At 41.8% G+C, this 16,149-nt stretch overlaps 1 protein-coding gene across 1 annotated transcript; it reads right to left on the bottom strand.

Moving 5' to 3' along the window:
• Positions 1 to 1,196: 1,196 nt before the first annotated feature.
• On the bottom strand, positions 1,197 to 12,491 carry LOC108896901 (E3 ubiquitin-protein ligase pellino homolog 2). The gene is made up of 7 exons (XM_018696197.2): positions 11,839 to 12,491; positions 7,032 to 7,161; positions 6,536 to 6,637; positions 5,877 to 6,074; positions 5,507 to 5,692; positions 5,198 to 5,403; positions 1,197 to 5,034 (listed from the first exon to the last, which is right to left on the bottom strand). The coding sequence occupies exons 1-7, from the start codon at positions 11,916 to 11,918 to the stop codon at positions 4,650 to 4,652; spliced, it is 1,287 nt and encodes a 428-aa protein (XP_018551713.1). The 5' UTR covers positions 11,919 to 12,491; the 3' UTR covers positions 1,197 to 4,649.
• Between the last annotated feature and the right edge of the window lie 3,658 nt (positions 12,492 to 16,149).

Here is a 16,149-nt window from a genome sequence, read left to right as displayed (position 1 = left end):
ATCCCTCCGGTGAGAATTCAACTGTATTGCTAAACCCTGCCTCCAGCATCTATGCTACGTCCCCTGACACACACACACTGAGCATGGCTGGATAAACCAAGAAAGAGCTGCTGGGCCCCATTCTTCCTCTCTCTGTGCAATATGGGCAGTGTTTCCTGAGCTTGGAATATTGCATGGTCTGATTAAACACAAATTCATTTAGGAAAACTCAATATAAACACAATATCACCAGAAATTGAAGAATCTTATGACTGGACTTTGACACAAGGCCCCTCTTCAATACAAGGCTTCAAGATAACGAAGCAGCATTAATGTATAGTAAGCTAACATGCTGGGTTTATCTCTAAACATCACCGTCCTATTTCCCAGTGTTTATAGGTGTCACTCCAAAAGAGCAGAAGTTTTATTACATTCCCTTCCTACAGCATATACCTTGACTTCTTATATCTGTGTGATACATGTGGTGCGTGGTTTGGGTGTGAACAACACCAGACATTCACTCCAGTATTTCTGGGTCCTGCTGTCACCCTGTTCTCGTCTGAACAGATTCTCCTCAGTAAAAAAATTATAGTATATCATTACATGTACCAGAATTTACTTTGTTTATACAGTCTCTTCTAAAGAGTTTCAGCATGCTTTTGGTATTCTCCCTCCCATGCTTTGGAGGAGATTAAATGTTGTGTGTCACTGAGATACCCATGAAATAGGCTTCTTAATCTTTGAAAGAAAAAAAGCTTCCTCCCCAGTGAAATAATTTCTGAACAAACTTCTGAATAGCACCACTCTCAGCAGGTCTTTCAGTAGACATCCTGAATTCTTTAGCAAAAGGGACGAACTTAAGTCTTTTAAATTGCTATTTTAAATCAGGCGTTTTGTAATTTCGCAGACATTTGCAGCTTCTTATCGCATGTGCGTGGTGATGAACATGACTGCCAAAACTGCTCATTTAAAACGGTTGATTATTTTAAAGAGGTGATGCAACTCAGAGCAACCCCATCATGGTGTTATCTAGCCTGCTGTCGGCCTTTGAGCTGGTAGAGAGCGCCCTCTGCTGGCATCTGTGTGCCAGCACTTGGCTTTTTGCTGCATATAAATTCAATGAGCTGTGAAATAAGCACATTCTTCACCTCATGCTGACTTCATACCCTGGAGAAAAGGTAATTAACAGAGACAAAACAGCCACTGAACAGAGAAGATTCAACTTTTTAACAGGTTTATTGACATGTGTATAGCGATTGTCTGTGCACCGGACGATTACAGAAGATTATGATATAAAATAATACAAAATAGCTGTACATAACACAGATGTATTTAAAGGAATGCATTGTTAATTGTGAGGTTTTACGCTGTAGAGTAAGTGTAAGCTACTCACTCACCTATAAGAAGGTGAGTTCATAAGTTGAGGAGGTTGAGGTTTTGCCATCTGGAGTGAAGGTCAATTAATAATAATACTGAAAAACAAAGTTAGGGAAGAGCTAATGATGTTACTGGTGGTATTAAACAACCTGATGCCACGCTAAAATAATTTATGTGTCTGAATTTTTACAAATACTAAAATCTAAAAACACAGAAAAGGAAATTGCATATGGTCACCTATAACCCAAAGAGGGTTTAAATGAAGGGAAAAAAAAAAAAGTAAAGAAAAATGAGCTAAAATAAATAGGTCAGGTCGTAAACTAGAAGCCAATGAGGGTGCTGCAACGGTTCTTCCATCCACATGCCAATGGTGTTACATTAATTTGTTTTATATATTATCTTCAAAAGCAGGATTCACTGGATTTTGCGTGCTTAGTAAAGGGCAGCTGATCGAGATGTTTTCATAGCCTATTTGCACCTGATCCCCTTACAGTAAGACCCGTATGTGACTGATCTTAGACCTGCAGGTGGTCTACCCTACTGTGTGATCTCTGTAACACTAGATAACTGTTCTCGCTCATGTTCTCTTTTGTATGTATTTTGCTGTTCTGGAACCTTTTGACTCAAAGTGTCTTCTACCAGGCTTCCTTCAGGCCTGAAATCACTAATCCTGAGCTACAGTAATTATCAACACTACGTCAATTATCCACAGCACTCTAGGGAGTTTAAATCTTGTATTTAGACTTCGGATGGAAAGTAGAGTTATTCTGGAAACAGCAGGATGACTTTCGTTAGCTTTAGATGCACCATGATTGGTCTAAATACAAAATGTAAACAAGCGTTGACGTGGACATCTTTCTGCAGTGAATTGGTTTTAGTGGAAAACATTAGCATAGTAGTACAAAGTGGGATTTAATAGGTCTCATTCACAAACATCACGCATCTATCAAGTATGAGGATTTTTTCTTTCTTTCTTTCTTTTTTTCCTTTCATTTTTTTTTTCGGAGAGGTCTTCCAAACAAAACAGAAAATGCTGCAGTTTTAACAGCTGAGGATTCGGAAGACATCTTGGTCTGCGGCAAACGCTCTCAGCATGAATAACAGGTTGGCAATCCACCGTGCAAAGTTCTTGAGTAAGTGTACGTGTAGTGTACATACTGTATGTGTACGTTCAGCACATGCAAGCTAGACACAATTTCCATGTGAGTGTGTGTTATCAATTATACATCTTCCATACTTGAGGCTATTATTGAAATTATCTGACTCTTTTGAGCTAGTTCACCAAGCTACACCATAATATTTAGTTACAAAAATAGTATCACAATATAGACCATTCAATATGAGCACCAGGGAAGGCTAAATATAGCCTGAGTATTTGGCTACATTCATTGTCTGGGCAATGTTTTACGGTAGCAGTGTGTTAAGTGTGTTTGTTGGACACAGTGTTGGCAATGTTTTCTCACTCACAAGCTCTCCTACATCTACCACACGATAATATTCAGAAACATACGGAACTTGCTTACACTGAGTAACAACAGTTAACTAAAAGCAATTATCAATTAGAAAAATAGTTAGGTTTTTTTTTTTTTTACACTGAACATCTAAAAGAATTCATCCCACCTTCCCTAAATAAATCCCTCCCCATTTCCTAACAAAATAGTTTTCTTTGAAACAAAAGAACAACAAACAAAGGTTTTCTTTTGAGGTTATGCAAGGTCAAACCTTAATGACACTCCATCATACTAACATAGACCCTGTTTAGCATTATTCAGTAACCAGAAGTGTGTTCAAATTAGTTTAACATAATAATATGTTTGCTTGTGATGGCTGCTGTGTAGTTCTGTAGCCTGAACATGTTGATTTCTGTCAGCATGATGAGGCTACTCAATGCATTTGAAATGGGTATTTAAATAAAAGTATTTAGTCACTGATTCGGTTGCTCATTTTTAAATTCTAGGGCTTTGGTTACATCACACATACTTAGACACCTGGTCTGAAATCCCATCTGGAAATAAAATAAATCATGGAATTGAACATGCTTCTGGTTAAGCCCTTAACCTGGAAACCATTTCAGTCTTGTTTGAAGTTGCTGCTGACCTAACACTTGGCTAAACATAGCACAACATCTAGCTTATCTATGGGAGTGCTCTTATTGCTTTAGAGAGTTATGAAGTGGAGTTTTACCCAGTTTTATTCCCAGTCCTTGTTTATCCTCCATCTGCTTAATAATCCGGATAAGACCTGGCCTTATGTAGTATGTAGTCTTCCCTCTGGTGCTTGAGTGCTAATCATAGAGTCTGCAGGTTTTCATTCCAATCTAATGCTACACGGGGGTCTCATTTATGGTGGGGTCTGTGCATAGATTTCACACTAAAAGGATATGTGAATACAGAAGATGAAAACTGCATATACTTGAAAATATCCTGGTTTTAAGAATGGTTAATAATTTCCTCTTCATGGAACACTAGAAATGTGAAACCTTGCATTCAAGCATGAGCCTCTGATCCCCCCCTTGTAACCTCCCACATTTACCATAAGTTGTTAATTCAGTCTGTTGAGTACAGCTCTAAATATAAATCAGTTGGTCGCACAGGAAGCAAACAGGAAAGTCAGAATGCAAATGAGAGCAAATGAATGTAAAAGTGGCTGGTTATCAAAGTGCGGGCTAAAAAGTGCAATACTACATATCTATACACACAGACCTGCCCCTAGGTAAAAACACAATTTCTATCTTATGTGCAAAAAAGCTACTTGTCATTTCCTACATGTTTTCTCAGATACAAGTGTTAGAGTCTGAATGTTTCATATCAAGTTTAAGATTATTGGAAGGCTGTGCCACTTTATAATACAATAACTTTGAGATGGGACAAGGAGTATCATTTAAGCTCCTGTGTTTATCTAGTGTTGCTTCTGAGAACCTTCTCTTGTTTGAGGTTGGGTAAATCAGCTGGTGTTTGTTTGGAATGAAAATCAGCAGACTCGTTAATGACAGAGATGTGGACACCACATAGTAAATACTGTTCACATGACATTATTAATCACCTGTCATCCTCATTTTAAGTTAAGTAGCAGTTAACAAGCATTGAAGGATAAACAGGGGGAAGGACTCTTCAGCTCCGAGCTGCATTCAGGGACAACCTGGAATACTGACTGTAGAAGACACATTCTTTAATAACGTTACAATAACGTTAAGCACTCCTTGTTAATTACCTTTCCATACCGAATAACGTTTGCGGCATGAATGAAGCTCGGGCAGCTTTGTTATTGTGATAGTGGTTGCTGAGTTGTAGCGACTAGTCGATAGGGCCCTGGAAGATGAGCCGCGTCCAGCCAGGGGAGCTGAGGGCAGTGGAGCAGAAGGGGCAGACAGGCCTGAAGGCGTGCGTCCCATGGGGCAGCGGGGTCTCGGCCCAGTACCTGGCTGTCTTCTCTGAGCAGACATGACCGCATGGCACGAAAGCGTGCGTGGGAGCACCGGCGTCCACATACACAGCAGGTTCACAGCCCAGCCACAGGGGCACGTAGGGACCCACGCTCCTGCACAGGGGACATTCTCGGCGGGCCGTGGAGCCCTCGCCCTCTCCTGGTTCCTCCTCTCCCTCAGATCTCTGGCCCCAGTCGTGGCGTCCATGGACATGGCCGCAAGCGAGGTAGACCCAGGGCTGACGTTCTTCAAGGCTGGAGTAACACATTGAATAACATGTCATTTATTTTAACACTAACACTGTTTGTATTGAGCAGTAGCTTTGTCACAAATGAGAAAACATGAATAAGAATATCAGTATTTTTGTCCAGTGAATGATCAAGTACTCTGTCTATTACTATAGACTGTGGGCCCTACCTGTGGCTGCGTGGCAGGCTGGGGAAGGCCAGCGTGCTGAGGCCTACAGGACACTGGGGCCGGGATGCATTAAGCTCCTGGCGAAGTGCCTCCAGGTGGCGCAGGGTGGGAGCACGCATGAGCCCCTCGCCTGTACGCCACAGCAGGGTGGCACCACACAAGTCGACCAGGGAACCGTCTCGTAGTGCACTGCTCTCTCCCTCTGCCTGGAAGGGTTCACACACAGACAGACACACACAAAAATAAACCTCACAACCTTGGGGTCAAAGACCAAACATGGACACTGAAACCAAACCAGCGGTGACTCACTAGTTTGCCCCGGCTGGGTCCAGAGCGTGTCTCCCGCAGCGCGTAGACATCACCACAGACAGAGATCTCCCTCCATAGCCCCTGCTTGGGGTCCTCTGGAAACCCCTCTGGATGCATCACTAACACTCCATTGGTGGTCAGGCCATCCATGTGCCCATCAGGGTTTTTCCATTTGGTTGCTTTTTCCTGTGGTACCACCAACATGAGGACACATAAATCATCCATGATCACATCAAAGCATTGTTTTAGCTGAGTAACAATAGATAAATAAGACCTCAAACCTTGGCTTTATCCATATTTTAAACTAACAGATTCCAAAAATATACATCTCACTAGACACCTCTGTTGGTTGAATGACCAGTCTACTCACCCCTAGGAAGATATTTTTGGAGGAGTCAAAGCCTGCAGCATAAATGCGTGCGGTGTAGGGTGGGTTGCGTTCACACACCACTCTACAGGCAAAACGTGAGATCGTGCTTGGAGCGATGGAGGGGTCCTCCCCTTCTTTTCCCCCTCCGGAGGTGTCTGTTACCACGAAGTCAATGGGACTTTCTGTGGAGCGTCCAATCTAACAGGGAACGACACACAGAAATGCTTTCTTTATCAAAACAAATGCTCTGTGATATTTACACTTGAAACCAGTACACACTGTATAGCTACACTGTTATAATTTGAGACAGGACTGTGGCTTTTAATACTATGTTTGACTTGAGTAAAAAATGCTAAATCATTTTTTGTAAATAAAATTAATTAGTGATACTATAATAGGAGCAAAACATGGTGTACAAAAATAGACTTTCTTAGAGATTTTCCACTCAAGCCTTCATTTTTAATACTTAATGGCTCTGAACCAAAATAATCTACTGGCAGCAGAAATTCCTTTGATGAGCATTACATAACAGCATATTTTGGGAGACACATGCTTATGATCACAGATGTTGGATTATTTTTGTTGTAGAGCCAGCCAGTATTAAAGGAGGATGTATGAAAAAACTTGACCTTGTTTTCTTGTTATCTTTAGTGTGTTACCTGGAACATGTCTGTGTTGTTGTCATGGCAGTACTCCACCACCACTGTCTGGTTACGGGACAGAGTGAAAGAGATGCTGTGCTGCCCTCTGCTGTGTACAGCCTGCAACAACAACAGCAACAAGCAAGAGGAGCTGAGCTCATCTTCTGGAACGGTCTTTCATTTTCTTCACAATCCACACACTTGAGTAAAAACATGTTATTTTAAATCATGATTTCAAATTAAGATAATGTAATATTATATGAGATAGCAGCATGTGACAATGACAGCATGGTGATAAAAATTTGAATTTATTTTTATGTTATCATCATGTGTCAATCACCATCTGTGTAGGCAGATACACAGACACAAATAGACAGACCACACACGCCAGTCGTCATGTTTAGTCATCCTTCCTCTGGCCCGTTTATGAAAGACAACAGGGAGTCACAGGAAGGAAACCAGTGTTACACACTGATAAAACATACAGTACACAAACATGCACATGCGCACGTACCTTGCTGTCCTGTGGTGTGTTGAGGATGTGCACAGCGCTGGGTTTGACACCGTTGGCCTTGGCCCTTCGGTACAGAGCGAAGCGGCTCTTTCTGCGGCCCCGGTCTCCACTAGGAAGAGAGCCATTGTACCTACAGAGAGACAAACAACAGCAAGCACAAGACAGAAATAAGAACAAGGAAATGGGGACATCACACCTGACCAATCTAGATTAGACTAGAACACAACTCAGAGACCTGGAGACAACATTTACACAAGTTCTCGCATGTTCATTTCAGTTCATTTCGCTTTATTGAGAAAGCCTAATCTTATCTTGTTTGCATACTGTATGTATGATCCGCCACTTGTTGGAAAACTAAAGATACAAATAAAATGTCACTGACGCTGCCAAGATGTAGATATAACTGCAATTAAGCTCAATTAATTTTGTACATGTGCACAGCTCTATCATCGCATATTCTTCTGAAATGAATTAAAGCAGTGCATTTGTGCTACTCGTGATTCATATAAAACTACTGAACCTCAGTGAAAAGGGTAACTACCACTTGATCTCACTCACTCAGCCTGTACTTGAGGCTTGAGAAGCTGGCTCATCGTCTAACCTCTACAGTGAAAAGCATTCTCAGCAGGACAGTTATTTTCCCAACACCATCACACAATCACATTAACTGTACAGCCTTGAGGAAGTGCTCTAGTTGGGATTCTGAATACTAGTTTGAAGGTTTGTGTTCATTAGGAGGGGTAGACGTGAAAATCTGGATTCTTCTGATGAGACTGGTAAATAATGTATTTTAGATCCTGAGTCTTTTATAATTCAATATCAACCTTTTTTTTCTTTTTGAAAAGATGATCTGTTTTCATGTTTCAATGCAAATCTGTGTGACATGATGTTAACTTCTGTCTGGTGTTGGTGCTGACTAAAATCTGGACGTTGTCCTCAGTTTTTTTGAAGCCTGTGTCAAACATTATTTTCACAGTTTGAGTTCACACAGAAGGCAGCATTCTGGTTTTAGGCTTTTGACTAATCACTGGGGCATGGTCCTTATTAAAACTATTCAGAGGATACCCAGCGGGCAAGAAGACTTTGGGAGGGACAATAACTCTGCTTTTACTGGCCTCCAAACTGGATCAGATGAGCATCTGGTTTGGCTCTGTTCTGATGTGTCACAGTGGTCTGTGTTTGTACAATGGAGATCTGAAACTGTGATTGATTCATCAAGCAGTCTTTTAAAGGAAAATCCATCTGTAATAAGAAATCTGAACATGGGTGCTCACTATTTCCTGACATTTTATTAACCAAATGGTTAATCAATTGATTATGAAAATAAGCATCAGATTATTTAGATAATGAAAGCAGAAATTTGTTGTAGCCCTATTCTAAACATACTTTTAGTTTTGCTATTGCCAACTATTTAAATAGTCTCAATATGCACACACAAAAAGGAGACACCCTTCACACTGACAGTGCTGGGTGCCTGCATGTCAAAACACACATAGCTAAATATTAGAGCTCACCCAAACAATCAACGCAGGTAATAAAGTCATTTATGGGTATGTACAATACGTGGCCATTGACAACATAGGTACTTCACAGCAGTGAACAGCAGTGCCATTTGTTTACAAATTGTTTAGTTTTCTGTTTTACATCTGTTCTGTACTGAAGCCCAACATGCCACTTATTATCTATTGTTATGACTGTATTTTTTAAGAGCTGCAATGATTAGTCAATTAATCATGTAGTTCATCAGCAGCTATTTAATTTGTGACTAGTTTGATAATCAAGTAATTGCTTAGGCCTTTCAAACATTTGTTGTTTGGACTAAACAAGACGTCTGATGGCATCAACTTTGGCTCTAGGAAATTGTGGTGGGTATATTTTACGGTTTACTGATGTTGTATAGACCAAATTAATCAGCAAAATAATAGTTTTCCTCAAATACTCAAAAAATGTATTCACAAATCTAATCAGATAAGACACTAATCACACAAGTAATCTGAAATTAGCATAGTGAAAACACTTTTGCCAATATCTACCTTTCTAGTGTTTGTATGACACACGTTTTATTAATTTCAGTGACAGCAGTTCTGTACTGTTTTTGGTGGTCTGAGGGAAGTTTGTTGACATTATGCATTTTTAATGAGCTAAACTTCCATGAATCTTAGGGCTAGAATTCATTTACTGTGGCCAGCAACCATAAGGCCAAAGCAGGGCGAGCAGTCAGCAGGATGTTGGTGAGAGGATGGGGTGTGTTACCTGGAAAAGCCTTCAAACAAGCCACATTTACTTGTGACATTTTTTAAATGTTGAGTCCAATCAAAGAGGATGACTCAGTGTTACTTGCTCCCTCCATGGCCCTGCTTGCTACTTCAAACTGAACCCCGTCTGACAAGAGGAGGACTGGGTCAAGAAAAGAAGACATATGAGGACAGAGCTCTGAGGGGTCTGGTTAAAAGGCAGAAGATATGAAATGGGACCAAGGATAAGAGGGCAAGAGAGAAAATCAGCTTAGAGAGAAAGAAAAGGTGGTGAGTGCCCTGACAGAAACAGAGACAGAAAAGCAGTCAGAAGCTATCATGAGTATTAGAGACAGAAAACTAAAGCTAAATGAATGGAATGAAGCAAGGGGCAGGGAGAGGAGATAGAGAAAAAGGGCAGAGATACAACATAAAGCAGAGGGTCGAGGGGAAAGGCCGATGGAAGAGCAGCTCCACGAGGTATGATTTGCTGGGCAGTCCTGGTCTGCCTCACGCATGTGCACGCATCATAAAGCACTATATGAAATATTCACTCCTTCTGCACTCTGACACAGGGTTTATTTTTGTTGAGGGCAAGTCACCGAGGAGGGCTGCCTCTGTGAAAGTCAGCACTCAGCAAAACACTGTCAGGCTGGCAGGAAAAGGACTGGGTGCAAGACAGAGGAATGCGACAGAGACAGTGTTAAGAGGGGTTACGGGTGAGATAAAAAGGTGTGGTAGAGATAAACAGAGAGGACAAGAAGGTGTTTGCATAGTGATGGGAGAGGGTTATGGGGTGGAGGTGAGTTGAGCAATGCTGGACGGGGGCAGTGCTGTACATGGTGTCCAGGCTAACTAAGGTAATGAACGAATGGCAGGCAGCCACTGCAAAGATCACATGGCCTGCAGTGAAGCAGGCATCGACCACACGGGGCATGTGATCATCAAGGCTGACAGATGCAAAGTCAAACCACACTTGCACAAAACAGGTGAGGAAAAAATGATATCTGACAGGAAGCAGTAGAAAGAACAGCCTGTTCTGACAGCTGGTTATGCTGTCAAAGTTACCTGCTGTATGTCTGGGGGCATACGAACTGGTCGTGGGCCTGAATCATAATAAAGCCTACTGATCCAGATATGGGACAACCTATGTTATAATATTAACACAAAACAGTGTATCATCTACCACCGTAATTAGATTGTGACATTTTTAACATACTCTAAATCATCTTACAGTATAGAATAATAGCAATAACATAAGACAGTGTTTCAGTTACACCAATATCACTCAGCCAGATACCTATAACAGCATACAGCAGTCTCACAGGGCAAGATCAAACCAAACCTCAATCAATACTGTTCAAAAGTGAGCTAATACAAATGCAATTTATGGCACAAACAGCAGAGTGTGCTTGTGTTTACGTTGCATGGCCAAAAAACCTTAAACTAGCATTAAATTATAATTTCCTTATTCTCCTTCTAAGGGTGTAAAGGGCTGCTCTGTTCAGAGAGTCAGATGATGAGGAGGACAGCTAATCAGTATTCTGATACAGACGGGCTACAGCCTCCTCACTCCATGTTCAGCCGGAGGGGAAGCGATAGGCCATTAGGTCAGTTATCTTTGGCATACACAGGAAGCTCTGCAGGGCAAGAGGGAGGCCTGTGTAAGCCTGGATATGACTGTGTGTGTCCCCCTCTGTGTGTGAGTGTGATTGTGTGTGCTGTGTGTATGCTGTGGCATTTCTGGTCCCTGCAGACCCTGCACAGTGTGGAGCTGTAGGGGTGGAAACGCTGTGGAAGCTGGTGGCTGCCATCAGCACATCCTGCCTACTGTGTGCTTGTGTGTGCTGCTGGTGATGTAGAAGGGCTTTTCTCCTCCTCCTCATCCTCCTCCTCCTTCCTCCCTCCCTCACTCCCTGGCATGGATGGTCATCTGGATGCGACGTTTAATTAATTAGTAATAACAGGCGAAAGAGGCTTTCTGACTTGATAAAATGAGCGAGATGCATGTATTTTTCAGACAATGATATCACCCCCAGCCCCACTTTTTGCAATCACATATCCAGCAGCATAGTATGACATCATTGGGATTTTCAGCCAGAGCAATCCAGCGCTGCTACCCCCCCCCACACACTACAACCATTGATGAAAAAGCGGCTACATCCGTAATAGCCATATGTACTATCGCTATGGCAGATGCTGCAGCTTTTACACTCAAACGCACCATACATTATGCCAAAACAATACGGTGGCATAGTCTGAGGAAATATGCTTTCATTTGTAACATAAAGTTAGTTTGTAACATTACTACAGAGTCATAGAGCGGTGGTAAACGACAGCAGTGTGCAATAAAAGAGAAATGAGCTAAAATATGTACCTATAATGAATTCTATGTCTGAACATCGGCCATAAAGCGATAGATTTTGTAAGAGCAATGGATTAAACCTAAACTCACACGTCATCTGTTGGTTTATTGTGCTGATGGTGCCGCTACATATTTAACGTTCATTGCCGCTGGAGCGTTTCTCCATCCCACACAATGTTACTATAGCTTTAGGTTTGAAGAGACTTACCCCAAAATGACCAATTCGCCGTATTTTACCGGGTCTTTAACGGGCACATCATCATCTCCGTCTTTTTTCGGTGAATTCATCAGACTGAACTGCTCCAGAAGAAAAAAGAACGCGTCCAATGGCAATAGTGGTGAGATAAAACAATGCTAACACACTCGAAACTGTAGGGAAGTGATTTGGGTTGTAGTCTATCAAAGTTTGGGCACAGTTCGGCAAAGTTTTCCCAGACTTCTTGTCGCTCGTTTTAATGATTTAGTCCCGTGAAGGAGCATCTTTTCATGGCTTTAATGCCAGTGTGTAGCTAGTTTGTATCACGACAAATCTGTTCAGTAGCGGAGGATACAACAACGGCTAACGGCAGGGAGTGGAGCGTACCATATTTTATAGGGGTGGTCGTTCGAAGCACATCTTGAGATAGTTGACAAATTTGCCTCTACAAGGGTCAGTACGTACTTATCGGGGTTTTTAATATGTTTAAATGCTATACTATCGATTACAAGAAAAACACATCTTCATAATTCAATATGCAAATGCACGCAAGCATGGACACTCCTGTGGAACAAGAATTGGACGCAACCCTGATGAGATGCTGGCTCCCACTGATAGAATAAAATGAATTTCGAAATCCAGAGGAAGTACCCACATCCTCTGGCACGTAGAGGCGCCCTGGGACATTCAAAGTAGCAGAATGTGCCGTCCGGTTTTATGTATGGAAATCATACAGCTCTGATCGCGTGGGCCATTATGGAGTCTGACGTAATGAGATGCTTCGGGGGGTGTGGTGTATCTAGGATGTGGGTCACCATTGCGCCCCAGACGAGACGCCTTCTTTTCTTGTTGTCTGCATTTCATGTGGGAGTTGGTAGACAGATACAGGCCGTCTGGAGCCCCACTCTTCCATCTCCCTTTCTGTCTCTATCTCTCACTCTCTCACTCACTTACACACAGAAAAAGTAGTGTGTAGGCTACTAAGTCACAATGCTGTGACCACATGAGGGCAGTGCACTTCAGTTACCAAAGTACAACTTTCCAGGCTTATCAAGTTAGTCAAGTGTAACCATTTACACTAATATGAGTGTCTAAACATCAGTTCCACCTGTGCAGTGGTCCTTTAACACCCACATGGTGGACTGTGGTCTGCAATTTGGTTCAGATACAGCTGTCTTGTCACATACTTGTCACATTTTCCTCCAACATGCTGGTTCCTGCTCAGTGTTATTTGATGAGACAGAGAGCAAAGCCTTTGCTGCTGGCTTTTTGGACAGAACCCAGATCTGGGTTGTCAGTAACAGAATCTGTTCAGTCTCCACAGTGACATGGTTGCCTTCATCTGGAACAGTAGCCTACTTTTTGTTTTGGCGGGGTGGTGTAACAAGTAGTAGCTTGTGTGCAGGCTAAGGCACAGAGGCGCCATGCAGTATTGTGCATGACTCCGCGGTGTGTGGTGATGTTGGCCCTTGCTATGAGATACGTAGGTGTCATTGAAACATTTGCTTGTGCAAATTTACAGATGTCTGTGGTATGATTACAACTTCAGAATGGAAATGGCCATACCCGCACTCACATATTAGCTAAAGTGCTGGAGCTACAAGACTGTTAATGACACAGAGAGAGGTGATGACTCATGAATGGGCTTCAGTAAAAGCAAAGGCAAACAACCACACCCTTATTGTATGAATGACAGCCCACTGCAGTCACAGAGTAACTTATCAACAAACTGGGGCGTTGACCTACCACATAAGGGGATACAGTAGTACGCAAATTTCACTCAGTGTATCACAAGTCTAACCTCCAGCATACATTTCTTCTGAGACACAAACTGGATGGACCAGATATGTGTGTGTGTGTGTGTGTGTGTGTGTGTGTGCATGTTTCAGTGAGTGTAATTGTCTTTCTTTCCCTGGGATTAAGGTCACACCCTCCTCACACTCTATCTCTGTCTCTCTTTCTCTCTCTCTCTCTATCTGCCTCCATCCCTCCCATTTTCTCTGCCTGTTGTGCTCTCTGTTTTCTCTCTGGCTGTCACTGTCCTTGTTTGGCTGGATTTCAGCAGCAGCAAACTAGAAAATATGTTTGGCCTCCATCATGCAGAATGAATCCTCACCACTCCCCCTCCTTAATTTACATAGTTTATGGCTATAATAATCAATCAGCAGGGCAAGGATTTACTTGTCTCACCTAGCCAGGAATGTAAAGAATGCTCTGAATGAATTAAAAGTCATTCCCTGTCAGGTAATCAACTCTATCTGATATAAAATAATTAATGATTTTTATAGTGATTCATTAATCCCCAAAGAGAATTCCTCTTTTAGCTTTTCACCGAGGTCATAGCACAGTTTTTCAGCTGTAGAACAGTGGGAGGATTTCATCAACCGTCTTCATGCTACTTAGCAGAAGCTTGTTGTCATAGAGAGAAGAAACTGGACTCTACCGTTATTAAAACATCCGCTCACAACATCACCTCATTGCCACAAATAGGCAAGGAAGTTGTCAATATAGAGACCGTCTTTCCATGATGTCAGCTGTTCTGACATCCACATCATCTCACAGTTAAACAATTGCAGTTAATTAAAAAATAAGAAATTGGACATGGCAGTTTTGATTGACATACACTTTGTTCTGTGATGGCCTCATCAGCCAGACAAATTCTCACGAGTTAATCACAACCTTAGATCTCTGCTTGCTGTTGCTACTGTAGGTTTACACATAGCTGCTGTTTTCACATTTCACAAAATATACAAGATTAAATATTTTACGGTAGTTCCATACAGTGAATCAGCAGTATATAAAATCTCTATTTATGGGGGCTTGTTTCAACATTCATGTCGCTCACATGAATAAAAGGGATCCAAGTGGCCAAATTGCAGAAGAATCTGTCTGTACCACAGTGTGTAGTTGCGAACAACTTTGTTGCATCACGCAAGTTATCTAGAAACCATATTTGGTAAGCAAATCAGAGATCAGATTGTGTGCCTAATTGTGCACATGTGGAATGCATTAGCCCGGCTATCATTATGCAGCTTTTGGCAGGCTGTATTTCAAGTCAAGCAAAGCATATGAGAAGGGGTGGCCACTGATAATTTAGAAGTGGATGTTGGAGTAGAATATACACAAATAAGGAACTTTTTGGAAGAACTACTCTTGCATGTTTGAAATATCAGTGGATCTCCTGATATACACAAATACAGTCTATGTATTCTCAAATGATAAATGTATATACACATGTAATAATAAGAAAATGGTAAACACACACCAAAAAATAAATGGCCAGAGCTACAAGAATAAATCACATTATTGAAAACAGACAAGACGATTTGATTCTTTTTTTAAACACAACTCCATGATGCTGCTAATGCTTTGGTGTCTTGGCTTAGGAGCCTGTTTCACATTCTGTTCACCATCAGACAGCTCATGATGAATGTGACTTGTGGATTGCTTCCATGATTTATACACAGAATTTCAGTGTATCAGTCGCGTAAAGAAGCCTCTGGACCCTCCTCCTCAATCTGAATGTTAGCTGATGATGATTTAAAAGATGAAACTAGATATTTGGTAGAGGAATGGTAAGTAAGAGACAGGATTCAAGACAGTCAATTTAGACCACTTAGATGTGCTACAGCCATCTGCTGCTGAGTCTTTGTCAATGTTGCCATAGAGACAAGAGCAAACAAAGAAAAGGTATTTCTGTCATTTAACAACCCCATCGCCCCTGTTTGTAGTTAAAGCTTAGACAGACTGTGGAGGCAAAACTTAAGACTTAGATTCTGAGCAACAACAGTTCTTGAACCACCATGATAGAAAGAAAAAAGTCACAGTATGCTCTCATATACTGTATGTAAGCATTACTGTGCGCTTGTGCAATAGTATGAGCTTGTAACAAAAAGACCTACCTGTCCTAGCCGTGATACACGAGTGCACACATGCCTGCTGGGTGTGTGTGTCTGCATGTGTGCACACTCCCTCTACTTGATGAGGAGGCTGCGTCCTGCATGGAGCAGGCATGATGCTGCAGATGGCTCAGCATATTCCCATTCCCATATGGGCACTGGGACGCCACAGGCTCCACTAGTGATTTTGGCTCCCTACAGGGAAGACTAATTGCATACACAAGCAGGTTTGTTGCAAAACACAGACAATGAAAGGCATTATAAACCGTGGCAATCGGTTGTATGTACTGTACATAATAGCTTTACCACACTGTTAGACACAGTCACGCACATGTGCAGCCAGTTTTGACATTTTTTTTTTACAGATTTTGGGGGCAGTTTGATTACATCACATTATTGAGCAAGAAAAGATGATGTCAGAGCA

The sequence above is a fragment of the Lates calcarifer genome, linkage group LG7_1 (genome assembly GCF_001640805.2).
Source record: "Lates calcarifer isolate ASB-BC8 linkage group LG7_1, TLL_Latcal_v3, whole genome shotgun sequence".
NCBI classification, from domain to species: Eukaryota; Metazoa; Chordata; class Actinopteri; family Centropomidae; genus Lates; species Lates calcarifer.
This window is presented reverse-complemented; position numbering and strand designations above follow the sequence as displayed.